The sequence below is a fragment of the Oratosquilla oratoria genome, chromosome 6 (assembly GCF_046742065.1).
Source record: "Oratosquilla oratoria isolate Oo_2021 chromosome 6, ASM4674206v1, whole genome shotgun sequence".
Classification (NCBI taxonomy): Eukaryota; Metazoa; Arthropoda; class Malacostraca; order Stomatopoda; family Squillidae; genus Oratosquilla; species Oratosquilla oratoria.
In genome coordinates, this window is record NC_134782.1 from 66,472,546 (window position 1) to 66,490,282 (window position 17,737).

General features: G+C 34.8%; 2 protein-coding genes across 2 annotated transcripts in view; one reads left to right on the top strand and one right to left on the bottom strand.

Moving 5' to 3' along the window:
- The window catches only part of LOC143026544 (uncharacterized), a 339,242-nt gene that overhangs the window by 280,450 nt on the left and 41,055 nt on the right, over positions 1 to 17,737 (top strand). The window lies entirely within an intron of this gene.
- The window catches only part of Hsl (hormone-sensitive lipase), a 32,366-nt gene continuing 28,253 nt past the window's right edge, over positions 13,625 to 17,737 (bottom strand). Inside the window, exon 13 of the mRNA XM_076187111.1 lies at positions 13,625 to 17,360. Within this exon, the coding sequence (XP_076043226.1) occupies positions 17,127 to 17,360 (234 nt within the window). The 3' untranslated portion in view covers positions 13,625 to 17,126. The remainder of the gene's footprint in view (positions 17,361 to 17,737) is intronic.

Consider the following 17,737-nt stretch of genomic DNA (forward strand, 5'->3'; position numbering starts at 1 on the left):
AAGTTATGTATTAATACAGGGAGATTTAAAAAAGACAATAAGAAAACGAAAACGACAATACGAAATGAATATCGCTGGGAGAATTCCAAACAATTCTTTAGTTACATTAGAGATAAAAAGGTTGTTAGGAATCACGTTGGTCCACTATTATCTGCTGACGGTCAACTTGAATATTCAAATGAAGGCATGTGTAATATTTCAAACAATTATTTTAGCTCGGTATTCCTAAATGAAACATCTCAAAGTGAACTCCAAACAGAAACCTGTGAAAAGTCTAGGGTAAGCTTACTACGGTAAATATAACAAAAGAAAAAATTAAAAGGTGTATAGACAAACTCAAAGTTAATAAAACACCAGGGCCTGACGGTTGGCATCCAAGAATCTTAAAGGAAATGAAAAATGAGATTGTTGTTCCATTAGAAATTATTTTCAAGAAATCCATCATATCCGGAGATGTCCCAAGAGAATGGAAGCTAGCTAACGTTACTCCCATATTCAAAAAGGTGACAAAAAGAAACCTAATAACTATAGGCCTATAAGTTTGATTTCAATCGTAGGAAAAATGATGGAAACTATCATCAGAGATGCTATCGAACATCATTTAGAAAGTAACCATTTGATAAATGATAGCCAACATGGTTTCAGGCGGAAACTGTCTTGCGTGACTTTCTCGAATTCTACAACACAGTTATCTCGAATTATGACAAAAGAAACAATATAGATTTAATATATCAAGACTTTGCAAAACCTTTTGATACCGTCCCACACGAAAGACTACTTACTGAATTAGCTTCACACGGAATAAGTGGTAGCCTATTAAGTTGGACTAGTAATTGGTTGAATGACCGAAAACAGAGAGTTGTTTTAAATGAAAAAACTTCTGGATGGAAAAATGTTACAAGTGGAGTTCCTCAGGGTTCCGTTCTTGGGCCACTTCTATTCATAGTATATATAAATTATATAGACCATGGACTAAAATTTACTGTTTCCAAATTAGCTGATGATACAAAACTTTGCGGAATGGCAAATGATCACTTAAACCTGTTAGATATTCAAGAAGATTTAGATAAATTACAGCAATGGTCTGAAAAGTGGCTAATGAAATTTAGCACAAGTAAATGCAAGGAAATGCATATAGGTAAAAATAACAGTAAGTACAATTGCAAGTTATTTGGAAATTCGTTAACAAAAGTGAATAGTGAAAAAGATCTCGACGTAATTATCAGTAACGATCTCAAATCATCCAAGCAGTGTATTTCAGCTTCTGAGAAAGCAAATAAGATTCTAGGACTGATTGCGTGATCTTTTGACTTCAAAAGTCCATCACTCATTAACAAGCTATATAAATCGTTAGTTCGTCCACATTTGGTATATGCTGTTTCCGAATGGTCACCAAATCTCATTAAAGATATTGACAGATTGGAAAAAGTACAACGGCGAGCCACAAAACTGATTCCAAATATAAAAAATAAATCATACGAAAATCGACTTAAACATATTAATCTGTTTTCCCTAAAAAAGCGTAGACTCAGAGGTGACTTGATACAGGTCTTTAAAATTCTAAAGGGAATTGACTACATCAAAAGTGACAACATTTTCACACTGAATGAGAATCCGACAAGAAACAATGGTCTGAAACTGTCCGGAAATAGATTCAATTTGGAAGTAGGTAGAAACAACTTCGCCAACCGTGTAGTTAATGAATAGAATAAACTTCCTGCAGAGGCAGTGCAATGTAGTTCAGTTCGAAGCTTTAAGAATTAGATAAACACCTAAGCAAGATGCTGTACTGATTATCATTTATTTCATATCATTTATTTGTTTTGTTATCATTTGTCTGTTTGTTTATCATTATTTACTATTTACCTGTTTGTTTATTACTTAGCTGTGCCTATGCATTTAATTATGTATTTTATCTATTATTTACATTATTATAGTTTTTATTTATTCATTTATTTATCATTATGTTTTTTATATATACGACCTAGATATGGACCAAAGGGTCTCCTGTCGGCATGCCCCGCCTTTGTAATCCTTTGTAATTACTCGTTCAGAACTGGGCACATGCAAGAGGATTAATTTCGACATATTGAAGTGCATATGACAAATTCTTGCTCTTAGTGATATATGCTCACGACAGAAAAGTTAACTTCACGCATCTGAACTACGCAGTTAAGCCGGAGCGTGTATGGGCAAGACTGAACCCGATCAGTTCAGTTAGAATGACGCAGTTTTGGCAAAACAATATAAGACATACGAGAGAGAGAGGGGGGGGAAGGAAGGAGAGAGAGAGGGGGGGGGAGGAGAGTGAGGGAGAGGGAGGGGCTCCTTGAAGGAGTCTGCCTCCGCCCAATACACACCTCCTGCCGCTCTCCCCCATCTCCCCCTCCCCACATCTCCCCTAATTCCCCAACAGGATCTTCGCTCCTTCTACGCGGCAGGAAATCCAATTTATAAATCCTAACTGTGCTTTTATCAAAGGCGTAGTCACTGGCCAACCTCCATAATGTTATCAAGTGTACCAATAACGATCAACAGGCGTACCAATAACGTCCAACAGGTGTACCAATAACGGTCGACAGGGCTACCAATAACGACTGTTATGGATACCAATGACACAATGGCATAACTTCCTTTTATGATTTGTATTTACTAGTGGTTCTGCCTTTGTGGACAACCTCTAAATGATTACATTAGGATGATAATATCGCCGATTTTGTCATTTCCTAATTTTAAGCCGTTGGATTGGTTAGTTTAGTTTTAGTTGGGATAATTTCTGCTAAATACTGGCTGAAATTTTAAGAAAACACCATATTAACGGCGATGTATTAATCTTGATTTACATTAATCATATTCAGAATTACCCCCCACGCTTCTTCCTACCCACAAAAAAAAATAATTATAAGTATATTACGGCCTGGAACCAACCAGAACAAACGAAATACTACCAGCATTATATAGAAGAGTTATCAAATAGATCACTAAAATTGCTTTGTTGCAGTGCAAAAAATAAAGAAAATGTCCTTATGACATGCAGGATCAAATGAATAGAGCCAACTGTTATAATAAGGATTGATAAACAAATTAAAATTGTATATAAATTTACAACTGCTTACTGTATGCACGTATTGACCAGAAGAAATGGGTTTGTTTGCCCCTAAGACTTACAAATGTCCTACTTAGTAACGTTTCATTTGCCTAAAACAAACATATAGCATGGTTATACACAATGAAAACACGGCTTCCGTACAAGAAATATCAGCATTGACATGGAAAACCCCTAAACGTATAATGTGTATTTCTTTCATTATATACCGGTACTTCTTGTACGTTTCATTAAGCCAAAATGGTTAGATGTAAGTATAACCTTGCCACTTTGTACGAAGGCCAATGCCAAAGTTTCATAAAGTATTACTATTAGTATTCGCCATGACCCAACTTTCTCAGTGTTCCTTTGAAATGCACCCAATCACTTACTTCCAACAGATACAATGACCTAGTGAAAATGCAATGATCAACCTTTTTCTATCACATTTATTATTGCGGGCTGCAAGTTATTAAAAAGTTGAACATTTATTTGGAATTGCCTACTTACCACTTCAGTGGACGTCGTTTCAATTTTTTACTCCCATGACTTTTGAACACACATGGCTGCCCGATGGCAGTAGTTATTCTGTTTCTGTAATTACAAATATTCAGGTTGAATCCGACCATCTTTTTTTCACACCGCAAATGTTTAACTTTAGAATATTATTGTACAGTACATGACCGCAAGAATCGGTCTGGCGTTTTCATAACAAGTTTCCTTTTTTTTGTCGTTCCTTCCCGTTCGAATTTCCAACGTCCGGATTTCTCCAAGTGGGCAAGAAAAAATAGCAAATACTCAAAACTTGCGTCGTTTCTCTTTAGGTTTGCGGGGCTAACATAAATTATGTGACAAATGTTTTTTTCCTGTCAACTATTTTTTGGTAATCCGTTTCCCTGACAGCGTTTCCCGACATTTTCCAACCATAGCACCCCTATTTTGTTATTAGAAGAATAAAAGAAAGTGAAGTGTACTGCTTGAGGATTTATTTTCTTGATTCCTTAGAACTGAAACAAATTGACTATATTGTTTGTAGAAACAAGAACACCCTAGAAAAAGTCAATTATGCACAATTAAGTAATCAATGATAGATATATCGATGTGATTTTTGTGTGCATAACTTTCCAGCGCCCCCTATAATTGATTTCAGCACTCCAGGTTGGGAAACGCTGCCTTAAGATGAATCCTCTCTCCCTGGAACCCTGGAATTAACTCTTGGGAACAATTTTTGCCCACAAAGAGAAATGGAAGGCATTTGACGAATATTGAGGTGGATAGATTGGGTGAAGTGTCATTTATATGCAAGAGGTCGTATAATAAGCAGAGGAGAAACAGGAGTGAATGGAGAGTGGTTGTAAATGGATGAAGAAATGCTACTGTCCGAAGGGTTTTCTTGTTTGCTCCATAATTTTCTTCAAGTGAATGAGGTTGACAATGAAGTGGAAATTATGGAGTGAACTTCAGGGGACGACCGAGGAGGAGATGAATGGGTGGGGTGCAAGGGGCTTTGAACAAGAAGGGAATGGCTGTTGGAGAAGTCAAGAGATAGTGAGTGGAGGATGGTTGTGTATGGATGATTTGATGCAATCCAAGAGGGAGGGTCACCATGTGAGTGAAGTGACCTTGTTGTAGATGTACTATATCTTGCTGCATTGCTTCTGACCCAGGAAATGGGGAAGAGACCAGGATGACCCTTCACCCATGATGAGCCAAGAGGAAATGGAAGAATGGGTACATGCTTTGACTTGGCTGCCCCCCTTATAAGGGGGAAGAAACCTTTGGTGTATAGATAGAGGGTGGGAATGGGGGTTGCTATAGAATGAAACACCTGTTGGGTTTTGCTGTGTAAGTGCATAGTCTTGCTACTTTGCCTTTGACCCAAGCTGGATGGCAAGGGGCAGAGTTGACCCTTTATTCATAAGGTTTGGGAGAGGCAATGAATGTGTTTTTGAATGGGTGAAGGGAGTGTCCTTTGATATGGCCACTACTTACAAGGGAGAAAATGGCTTTTGGTTCAAGTCACGTGTAGGGGGAAAAAAGCCTTTGGTATGTATGTACATATTTTATTTTTCTGGCTGAGTGAATATTACTTCAGTGGAAGGATTCAATAAAATAGGGTTACATTCAAACATAGTACACAGCAGGAATGTTTAATGTGATGACGGGGGTACAGCACATGGTAGACCCATTTCATGACAACCATTCACACCCGTTGATTTTTAAAGGATATCACACTCTTCGTGTCATGATTCTTGAATACGAGTTTAAATTTACTATGATTCTTGAATACATGAGTTTAAATTTACTATGATTCTTGAATACATGAGTTTATAATTTACTATGATTCTTGAATATATAATTTTCAATTTGCAAATTTCAAAATAAAGCTTTCATCATAGAAGTTTTATATGTATTTACTAAGCTTGAATATTTAGAACTATACCCAAAAAATCATTAATCATGTGTTTACAATATAAGCATCTTCAATTGGCTCTGTGGTGCAAGTGAATATAAAATCTATATTCAAGGAACATAGATGAAAATTCTATACAAGAGTTCCATGATATGAATCACATCAGATAGTTTATTGCAGTACTGTATATAATTACTGGTAGCTCAAAATATACCACAAAAATAAAACCTATTTGAACACTTCAACTAAGGAATGCAATATAGTCTATACCAATATAACAAATTATAAATTTGGATTATTAGAACAGAAACCATAAAGGAATAATTTTTTTTTAGTAATACTTCCGTATATAACATAACATACTACAAATAAAGAATAACAAATTAGGTAAATAGGTAAATACCTGTACAATGAATACAACCAATGTAATAATGAAAAGGTTAATCATGTACAAGAAAGGAAGGGAAAAACAGTGCAGTACTTTTTAATAGAAGAAAAAAGGAACTGTAGGTGCAAATAAATACAATAATTTGTATTTCTGTGTATTCAGAAGTACAAGCATGAAGATTTGAAGGGTCAAGAAGAGGGAAGTAGTGAATGGGTAATATGTTTCAAATACAGCACCATTTTCATGTCAATGTAAAACACAGAAACACAGGTTTAAATTTCTTTATGTTCATATAACACTGTATCTTGTAAAAACTTGTGTATATATATATATATTATATATATATATATATATACATATACATATATATATATATATACACATACACATCAACCAATCCATTGCACCTGGTCTCTCTTGTAGACCCACAGCCTCCAGGAATCCAGCAATAGCTGCTGGGTGGGACAGTCACTTAGAGAAGAGATATTGTGTTACTGTCGAGGATTGTTAGTATTAGTGTGTATACATACATATACATATATATATATATATATATATATATATAATTAGAATTATTATCATTAGTGGTAAGAACAGTACTACAAAACTAAGAAAAGAAGTTCTGCATAGAATTCAAGCAATACTAATTACAGCTTTATCCTGAATCTCTCTCTTCTATCATTGTTGATATAGATTAAGAAATGCCCTGCAAAAACTGCAATATATATCTTTAAGCATTATTCAACAAATATTTAATTACACTAAATAATTTATAATAGTCTTTAAGCAACATAACTAATGACAACAAAAAATATGTCAAACTAAACTTCCTGAACACAAGCATTTTTGTTGTATTAACATAAGCAGTACCCTAATCTTTTTCATAATGAGCAAACTCCCAACACTCTGGCATATATATTTCTGATCAACATAAAATACAATTTCAACATCAATACAAAGTATGCATTCTTTTAAATAGTTAACAGCCTTTTTTACTACTAAAACAAATCCAATTTAAAAAGGATTGCATATATGAATCAATCCAGTCCCACACTGAGATTTGAATGTTGCTATCTATATGTATTTCATTAGTTAACTTAAAAATATTAAGTTGTACCAATAAGACCATCTAAAATTACTGCTAACTAAAACACTTTCATTTGATAATGTCAACCTGAGTCAATCTATCAATTCAATACACTGATCTATGAAAATATAATGTGACATCATCATCTGCATTTCTGCCAAGTTTTCTAATTACCTTGTTGCTAAGAAATATGGTGACCATTTGCAGCACAAGATAGGAATATGATGTGGAACTCCTTTGATTTTACAATGAAGAGGCATACTGTAACAACATAGCCAAATCAGGAGTGTCCTTAACTATTAAAATGACCCTGCTTAAAAGCATAATGTCCCAGCTACATAAAATGTTTAAAAAGTTCAGAGTATCCTATAGCTGTGTCACAGTTTGGGGGGGGGGAGGATACAGTATCTTTCAGATTATTAAATGAAGACCATGAGCAAATTTTCTTCTGAATGCATCAATTATATTTTCTCTAATCAGAAAATACACCCAAATCATAGTTCTATCAAAAATAAAATAAACGTAATCAAAACTATACAAAACAGGCAACATAAATTTGACATTAAAACTAAGAAAATTTCCAGAAAACATATAGCACTAAAATCAGCACACTGTAGTAACACTAGCAAGAGAAAAATCCTGAGCAGTGGGTTTATTTATCCTGAAGTTTGTAAAATATGAAGTATATCCAAACAGCAATGCTAATTATGAAATGCTGCCAAAGAATTGTTTCCACATCAGTTAACAAAACCAGAATGAAACTTTTTGTATCCTCAGAGAGATAAGACAAAGAAGAAGAAAAAAAGCTCAGGAGATATCAACACAGAGGTAATCATGTTTTGTATTACTATGTGAACAAAGACAACTACTTGTAGACAAGAACATATGTGAAACGAATGGAAAAATCAGAACACTTTTCTTCATATACAAGTAGTTATAAAAGGATAAAAAGAAATACAAAACACAAAGAATCAAAATATGTATCATATGACTTAAATCATGAATTCTGATTTCAGTTAAAGGTACTGTACAACATAAACTGTAGTATGTGTATCTGTGAATGTATGTTTACAAGATTATAACTTAAGATAAACAAAAGCAACATTAAGACAAGTTATCACTTCTGTTTCTTTACTTCATTTGCAGACCTGTAGAACCAATAATTTTCTTAGAAATAGCAGAAAATTTCATGCAAGAAACTGCTTCAATTGAGCATGATTTAGCCATTTTTTCAAAATTCATTTTTCTGTGTATGTATTGATTTTTTCTCTTTAATTTATCTTCTTGTTTATATAGACCTAATTACTTATTTATATTCACTTGTTCACTTTCTGCAGATTTTTTTCTCTGAATACACACTAGCCCAAGCTAAACCAAACAAATTTAAAGCTGGTTAGGGACACTGCCCTTGCCTCAAGCTAGATGAGGGGTAGGGTGGGGGGGGGGTTGTGATTTTAAACCATATCATCATGATAGATGGAAAGTGGTTCTCCACAAGCATAGCTCCTTTCCTGTACATTACAATTAGGTAAATACAAGCCTAGTTGACAAAGCATATGAAGAAAAACTTGAATAAATACTTGAATTGCCAACACTTCATTTTATATATAATATATATATATATATATATATATATATATATATATATTATATATATATATATATATATATATATATATATATACATACATATATACACACACACACACACACATGTATATATATATATATATATAAGATTTATCTCCCACTATTGGAAAATAAGATTAGAAATAAATATATCCATATATTTAAACTATTTTCTGTGGTCCTCTTCAGCAGATAAGTAAGGTGGGGGTAGTACAATATATATATACAGTTAGTATGCAGCGAGGAATGAGGATAGAAGACTTAAGTAACATGACCTGAGTGGTGTGACTGATGGCTGTTAGTTTGCAGTCCTTTGACAATTGATAACAATTTACTGACTGCTAAAGATGTGATACAATCAGATGATTAGGGAAATGTTTTATAAAAGAGGATTCTACAATTTTCCTCAGGAAACTACAATGTGACTTAAAAATGATGGCTGAATTATCCCAACCGATTTGATGGTCCTTTTGGTAGGTGTGAAGAAACACTGCTGAGTTTTCTTAGGGATATTATACTACCCCACTTTATGTACTTATCTGCTAAATAGGACCACAGAAAGTGGTCAAAATATGTGGATATATTTATTTCTAATCTTATTTTCTGATAATGGGAGACAAATATTATTTTACCAATGTACTACGACATTACTCTTCTCTCTCATATATATATATATATGTATATAAAAGGGATACAAAAGCAGATTTGAGAATGATGAAAGGAGTGGACATAATCAACAAGGAAAAGTTTCTAGTACTGAATATATACCTACTGCTTAGTCTCCCCTTATTGGGCTTCATGGCAAGTGTGGGTGTTGGAGGGCAAATATATATATCTATGCATGTGGCATCCAGAAATGTGATCCTGGTTGAGGTGGACCTTACACATCAAATCAACCAAGCTTGCTATGTAATCTGTCAGGATTTTAACAGCAGAAGCTCAAGGAAAATGCATATGCCCAGGAGTATGCAGTAACTGTTTCCAATCAATATGAAGTGCTTGGTACCCTTGAAAGTATGAAAGCTGCAGAGTTCATTGGAGAGCATCAGAGATTGAAGAGTGGTGCAGTGTTGTGTGTGATGCTAAATAATATTGAGACTTCATGTTGCCAGATTGGCTGGGAACCTGAACCAATACAGGACTCCAAAACTGTAGACTAGAGCTCATTTGAGGAGTAAAGGGAGTTATGTCAGGGAAATTAATGAGGATGTCAAGGACTGTCTTGATATGAATGACTGACCTTCTTGCCAAACTCTAAAGAAACTCTGCCTAGAATCTGTAATCTAGGGAAGCATTGTCCAAACAGCTTATGGACAACAGGTCTTTCTATTTTCCTCATGGATGGATGTAGAACTCACTAAGGTGAGTATTTTGAGCAATTGTTGATTCTCCAAACAACCAGCTTCCCCCTGCTGATGTATGGATTTAGTTGCCGAGTCACTGATAGATAAAACTGTCCTCTCTATGTAAGGATGGAGAGGCTGTGAGCTGAAGTATGGAAAAGTGGCTGGTAAATAAAATGTCCACACAGAGTAGCTGAAAACCAGAGGTCAGGATCTGTGAGATGCATGTCATGCTATCTGCCATCTGGCAGTCCAGTATCATCCCCTCTGAATAGGGCTACTCATCCCAACCTCTGTGCATCCATGCACGCACTTGTGTGTGTGTATGTTTAACTAATTGTGTATGTGGGTGTATACTTTAACTCATATTGCTGTGATTATGTAGATCAATCTTAACTATTACCACTCAAAACAAAATATGACCTACTATATTATAGTCATGTCACCATTAACACATCAAACACCAGAAATATAAAATTCCCTCCAGTAAGCATTTTACCTGTAACTGTTCCTCTTTGACCACAAAGGTATATAATTTGCCTTCTTCCTTATATTGCACATTCTTCATTCATTCATTCTCTATCAGTGCACTGCACTGTTCTATGATCATACAATACAACAAGAAACTGCCACAATCTTTTATATCCTACATATCTCATGTAATTTCTTTTTCTAAAGAACATTTTAAACCATATACTCCATCACAGACTAAAAATCCACTATGCTCCTTCTATGAAATGGATGTTTTACTGAAAAACAAACAATTTGAAAACTATCATCCCTCCACCTCAATAAGGGAATATACATGCCAGACAACACCTCTTACTAAATATCCACATATGAATGGTGGTCCTATGAGATGGATGTCATAGAGATTCCTCTCCCTGTGACCCACCTTCAAAACCTGTCAACACCCTCACCCCCATCTGGAGATGCAACCCCACAGGGATGACACTTGGTCTTTGAACTGGACCCGAAATATCTCTATCAATTTCAACTTTATTTCTTCCACCTTTTAACACATGGAGAGCTGACAACCAGTAACTGCTCCCCTTCTTACACTATTCTAATGACAAAGAAAGTCCCACACTAAAACAACAGTCCAATGTCAAGCTCAAAGATTGATGCCTGCCACTGTAGCTGCAGATTTCCAGACAATGAAATTCAAGGTGACATCATTACACCCATATGAATGAGCTCGTCTCCATGAACATACAAAACATAAAAAAACAGATTCAATTTTTTAATCAGTTCCTACAATTTAGAGGTACTGCACTATGCATATTTTATTGTGGCTGATTCTAAGTTACTTCATCCAGCTGATAGGAAGAACCCAGTTTTCAGAGAATCTTCATCAGTCAAGAATCCATCCAAACCAGTCCCTCTTCAAGCTAAATAAAATCATGTGACACTTATCACAATAAAATCTATGGAATGCATACTGTGGCACATTTTAATTTACTTTTACTCTACAAAACCTTAAAATTTCTTAATTTTCTGTAAAAGGTATTATTCTAATCTTCATTACCTAGAGAGAGGCTACTAGCTTATTTTCATATGTATCAAATACTTATGTGATTCTGTACTTTCATCTCACACCTACAACCTACAAGAACCTGTTACTTCATTTACTGCAGCCTGTCACTGTTAAGTGAAGAGCTCCCTCCTTGGTGAAGAATCTTAGGGAAGACCCCAGGATCTTTAATGTGTTCTCTTTTGCCACACAGGCACATCTGGGTCAATACAGAAAGGGCTTTACTGTAAAAGTACTGTGCATGGTGTAGGAAAGTTTTGGACTGGATCTGTCTGAAAAAGGCATCAGGCAAGCCCAACAGGGTGCAAACATATGTATGATACCTTTCTATCAGATGCCCTTTTTATGTCTACCCCAGGATTTGAAGTCTAGGTCTCTCATTCATGGAGCAACCACATTATCAATGAGTCATCAAGGGCTTCTGCAAGAAACTGGAAATTTGTGTGGGTGGGTGTGTATTTACCTAGTTGTATTATACGGGAAGGGAGCTATGCTCGTGGTAACCCGTCTGTATCTCTCAGCATCAAGTTTTTTCTTTAAAATTTTATTAGTGTTTACACACACTGTTTCTTTGTCTAATTTGTTCCAAGTATCTATCACTCTGTGTGGGAAGCTATTTTTTTTCAGATCTCTTCTGTAATTATGTTTTTTTAGTTTCTTTTCGTGTCCTCTTGTTTTTCCATTGTCCCATTTCAATAAGTCATTCTTATCTAAGATTTCCATTCCCTTCATAATTCTATAGATAGCAAGTCTCCTCTTTCCCTCTTTGTCAGAGTTGGTAATTCTAATTTGGACAGTCTTTGTTCATATGTCATTTTGGAAAGAGTTGGTGCCAGTTTTGTTGTTGCTCTTTGTATTCTTTCTAACTTCTTTATATTCTTTTTGGTACTGGGTGTTCATAGTGTTGCTGCGTACTCGAGTTTTGGTCTTATTAGTGTAGTTAATTTTTTTTTTATCATCCAAATAGGCAAATGCCACTTTTACTGACCTCAATAAATTATAGGTTTCTCTGACTATTTGATTAATATGCTTATCCGGTGTCATGTCTTTGCTGACCATCACTCCAAGGTCTTTTTTCGAGTTTACTTTTTTTACCTCTTCTTCACCAATTTTATAATCTCTCAATATTCTGTTTTTACTTTTTCCAAATTCCATTATACAGTACTACATTTCTTGATATTGAATTTCACTTCCCACTTTTGAGTCCATTTCCAGATCTTGTCCAAGTCTTGTTGTAATGAGTTGCAATCCTCCTGTTTTTACTTTCTTCAGTATTTTTGCGTTGTCTGCAAAGAAATTCATATAACACTCTACTGCTTCGTCCATGTCATTTATGTATATAGCAAACATGATTGGGGCCAGTACTGATCCCTGCGGGACACCACTTCTCATTTCTTCCAAATTTGAGAATTTGTCTCTAATTACTACTCTCATTTTCCTCCCAGTTGGGAAGTCCTTCATTCATTCCAATAATTTTCCTCTGATGCCACCTATTGATTCTATCTTCCTTATTAGTTTATTGTGTGGTACCTTATCAAATGCCTTTTGTAGGTCCAGAAAGGCACAGTCTGCCCAACCATCTCTCTCTTGTATTATGTCTATTAATCTTGAGTAGAAGCAGATCAAGTTTGTTGTACATGATCTTCCTTGTCTGAATCCAAATTTATTTGGATTCAGTATAGTTTTTTCTTCCAAATGTTTAACCCATCTATTTTTGACGACCTTTTCGCAAATTTTTGCTACTGTGCTTGTCAGGGAGACCGGTCTGTAATTTGATGGGTCTTCCTTGTGTGTGTGGATATGTGTGTATTTACCTAGTTGTGTGTGTGTATATACATATATATATATATATATATATATATATATATAGACAGATAGACATATAGATATACATATACATATATAGTCTGTATATATATATATATATATATATATATATATATATATATATATATATGGAAAAGGGGTGAACTGTCATCCATGACAAGAAAAGATGAGAGGGAGGAAAGGGTGGTGGATGAGAGTGGAATGGGTACATGACTTTTTACTTAGCTATCTCTCTTATAAGGGGGAAAAAGTATGTATGTATATATATATATATATATATATATATATATATATATATATATATATATATATATATATATATATATATATATATATATTAAAGGTAAGAGTAGAAGGAAAGACACAGGTGAGACAGCTTGGTAAGTTTTTATGTATTCAACATTTTGGGCCTAAATCCTTTTTCAGAGATACAACAGAAGACTGAATGAACATAGGCTCATACACAGTTTATCTGGATTACTATTTTTCCTCCATCCCCTGATGGTATAGCACACTAGATGAACTGATGCTGGTTTAGTCTTCTATAGGATCTCCAACAAAGTGTTCCTGTCCAAAATATTAGATATATAAAAGCTTATCAAGTTCTCTCATGTTCTTTCCTTTTACTCCTATCTTATGTGGCTGTCAATATGGACTACTCTCTTGTACATATGTGCCAATATATGTATCATCTTTTACATTTCAAAGGCTATAATTTCACCACTGTTCATTGTAGAGAGGAAAAAAATTGAAGTCTTATTAAAGAGCATGAGATGCGAGCAATACAATATATACAGTGTTCCATTTTTAGCCTCAATGGAACAAATATTCTTCAAACAAATGACCCACACCATTTAGACATGGAGTCAATCCATTTCCTTAAAATCTATAAGTGTATTTCAAAAATCAAATTATAAATAAATTCTACAACATTAATGAACTTTTAGCCACTCAAAATATAAATAAAATCTTAGTCATCGATATTAAAAATAAAATACGATTATGTAGTTTAGAAATATATATAGATATAATCTTGCTGGCTTAAATAAATGTAAAACCTACAAAAACTTAATTCAAAATACTGTGTACAACCAAATGTTCTACTTTTAAACAAATTGTAGTGGATTGAACTTATATCCTGCAGTTTTCCTTAAGATATATTGCCTTTTAATACAAAATACATGTTATCATACACACATAAGTTCAGTGATTTAATAAGAAATCAAGGACAAGATTTGCAAAACACTGTCACTCTAAGGATGATGGCTACACTAAGTCTGCACTTTCTTTAACTCTGGAACTAAAATATCACTGATACATCTAATTATAACTAGGCAGTCTTTGCAAAGAACTCTTTATAAAAATCTATTTTCACTCTATTTTTCTTGATTGATGAACAAAAATACAAAAACTTTAATTTCTAAGATAATTTGTACCTCAAATCCCACTCAATAAAATCTGGCAAGAATTACTTTGAACCATCTTTTCCTGTGAAAGTCTGCACCACATCTTTCACTTATTGCCTAGACAATTGCCAAGGATTAAAGATAAAGCTATCATTGGCAGGACTTCATGTAATAATAAGGCTACTGTTCAGAATAATCAAATTCCATACAATTCCAGTTCTTGTATGACTGTATGGTAAGGTACAGAGAAGGTAGCATTTAGAAAGCAAAGTAATTGACATAAGAAAGAGGCTGCCTTAAATCATACTCAAACTCTAATACAGCTCAGTGGCTTGCTGTAATGCACAGTATCTGAGAGGCAAACGATAATCAGCTTAGGAGGTAAACAACCATTTCTCATGTCTATTGACCCTCGCTGATTTCTCTTGTTTGTTTTAACAATTCCTGACCTCAACTTCTTTGAGCACTGAACATGAAAAACATTATATACATCAGAATCGTGAAACACAAATTGTCTAGAATCTTTTCGTATTGGTGGCACTAAATATATGGGTTCTAACAAATCTTACTCTAATATGACTTATGAATACATATTACATTTAACAATCAGATTTATAGAAGGCCACCCAAGTTTAGTCTATGATTGTACATATCATACATTACACAGTATGTGTTGGCAATGCTTGAAAAATCTCCTGTGACCTAGATTCATGTTCATACCTATTAAACATAAAAAAAAATAAATAAATAAAAAAAATAAAAATAAACAATAATCACCACCTAACAAATAGCTCATCTTAGAGGAGTAGTAAATGCCAAGTAAAATTTCTTAAGTAGGATAAGTAAATTATTAAGTAACTCCCTTAAGCCCATCAAACATCCACTGTAACCTAATTCTTGTGAGATCCCTAACATTGAATGCAAAGGCCTAAATACACAGCACCTCTGGTCAAGTCAACTTACCAAGTAGACAGAGTCCACATGTGATGCTATTGCTGTCCAAGAAGTGGCAATGTCTTCAATTTTCCTTTATCTCATGGGAAGTACCTCAGCAATGCAGACTCACATCTGAATTGGATCCAGATCTTGGCAATGACATCTATAAGTCCAGCCAGATTTCAGGACACTGCAGGGCTCCTCTGATGAGGGCTCTGAGGCTCTAACTCAATCAAAATAAATAAAGCACACCTGATGTTGCATTCCTTTCGTGAAGAGCAGCATCACAAAGTTCTTCAACGTGATTGTTAGTTCTTGCACTCTACCTTGTGATCTGTTCATTCTAATTCATATTTCCTTCAATGTACTGTATAACCATTCAGTCTACTGACTAGTATACTTCTTATCTTTCTGCACAGCTGTACTTTCAATCCCAAACTTGTCCTTCATCGGGTTTTCACAGGAGCTGGCTTGTGGTTGAGAGGCTTCAAACTTCATCTCCTTTTCTGTCTTTTAAATCTCATAAACACCTTTACCTCTAACCAGAGGTGTAAGGCTGGCAATCAGTTTATCATTCCTCCCCTTTTTTACGTGAGGACAGCTGATGAACGATGAATGAAGACTACCAATGAACAAAACAGAAACAGATCCATACTAATAAAACATACTGCTGTCCAACATTTCTTCCCATAAAGATCTACGAAAGGGCCTAAGGGCAGATGCCGACCAATGTGGTTACGGGTCTTCAGTCAATGAAACTTGAGTCAATAATTATTATTAGTCTTTTTCCAGAACACCCAGACCCCAATGACATCTTTCTCCACCCTTCTGGAAGCCCAGCTCCATAGTACTGGGTGGCAAATTCTATCAATTTCTTTTTACATATTTCGTGTCTTCCTAAAGATCTACTTGAAAGACCAGTCACCAGAGGGCACCAGGTCTCCAGTCAGTGGAAGTCATGGCAACAATTATCATAAGTAACAGATGAACACATTCTAAGAAAAATAAGTACATTAAACATAATGTTAATACAAATATTGCAAGGGATCATAAAATGCTTTCTGCCAATGGGCAAACACTTCGTTGTATGTTTACCTCTCTGATCCATCAGCTATCAATAAGAGGTATTCACACTTGAATAAGTTGGTAATGCCTTTTACAATATGTTTACAATAAATAATCTAAAAATTTAAACTTAAAATTCCTCAACATTCTATCACAGATGTTTTTTGTATCCTTAAATGGTCCAAATAAATGTCCTGATACATTGTTTCAATCAGTCACTACAATTAAAACTAAGTCATCTTTAAATAGATGATAACCAATGCGTGATAAATAGATTATAGATAAACCGTAAACCAATAAAATTCAACTGATCAAACCAATCTTGGTAGAATGTACAACAATGTGCATACTTGACTCCATTCACCTACCATTACAACAACAAAATGGTTTAGTAGATACAACCCTTCTATTGATTAAACCGAAGTTGTTGAAAATTCAGTCGCTACTTCCTCATCCATCTGCAGCAGTTGGCGCATGCGTGTCACAGCAAGCTTGCATCCATCATGTGCCTCTTTGGACACAAGGGAAAGGTTGAGGAAGCCATGGGGAAGGCGGTCCAGCACATCCAATGTTACAGGCACCCCTAACTTCCGCAGTAGTTTGGCCATTGTCACACAGTCATCCAAACAGAAGTCATATTCAACAGACTGTCGAACAAAGATAAACATCAAGTATACACCTATTAATTGTGTTTCCAAGTTACCAATATACAGAATATACACATGGCAACCATCAATGAAAGAAGAAATGATGCTCTCATCCACATGGAAGGTTCAATCATTTCAGTATATCATGAGGAACTTTATATAAATTGTATTTGAATCTTGGAGTGTTTCCTGCAGGTATGGATGTTGAAGTATGTAAGACAGATGAGTGGATGGGTGGTGAGATAAACACAGGGAACCATTAGGGATTTATCCTGACGTTTATTCCTTACCCTGTGTTTATCTCACCACCCATCCACAGGTATGGGTGTTTTGCTTAAAAATACACTCCATTTATGGTCCCCATGTTGTATGCACAG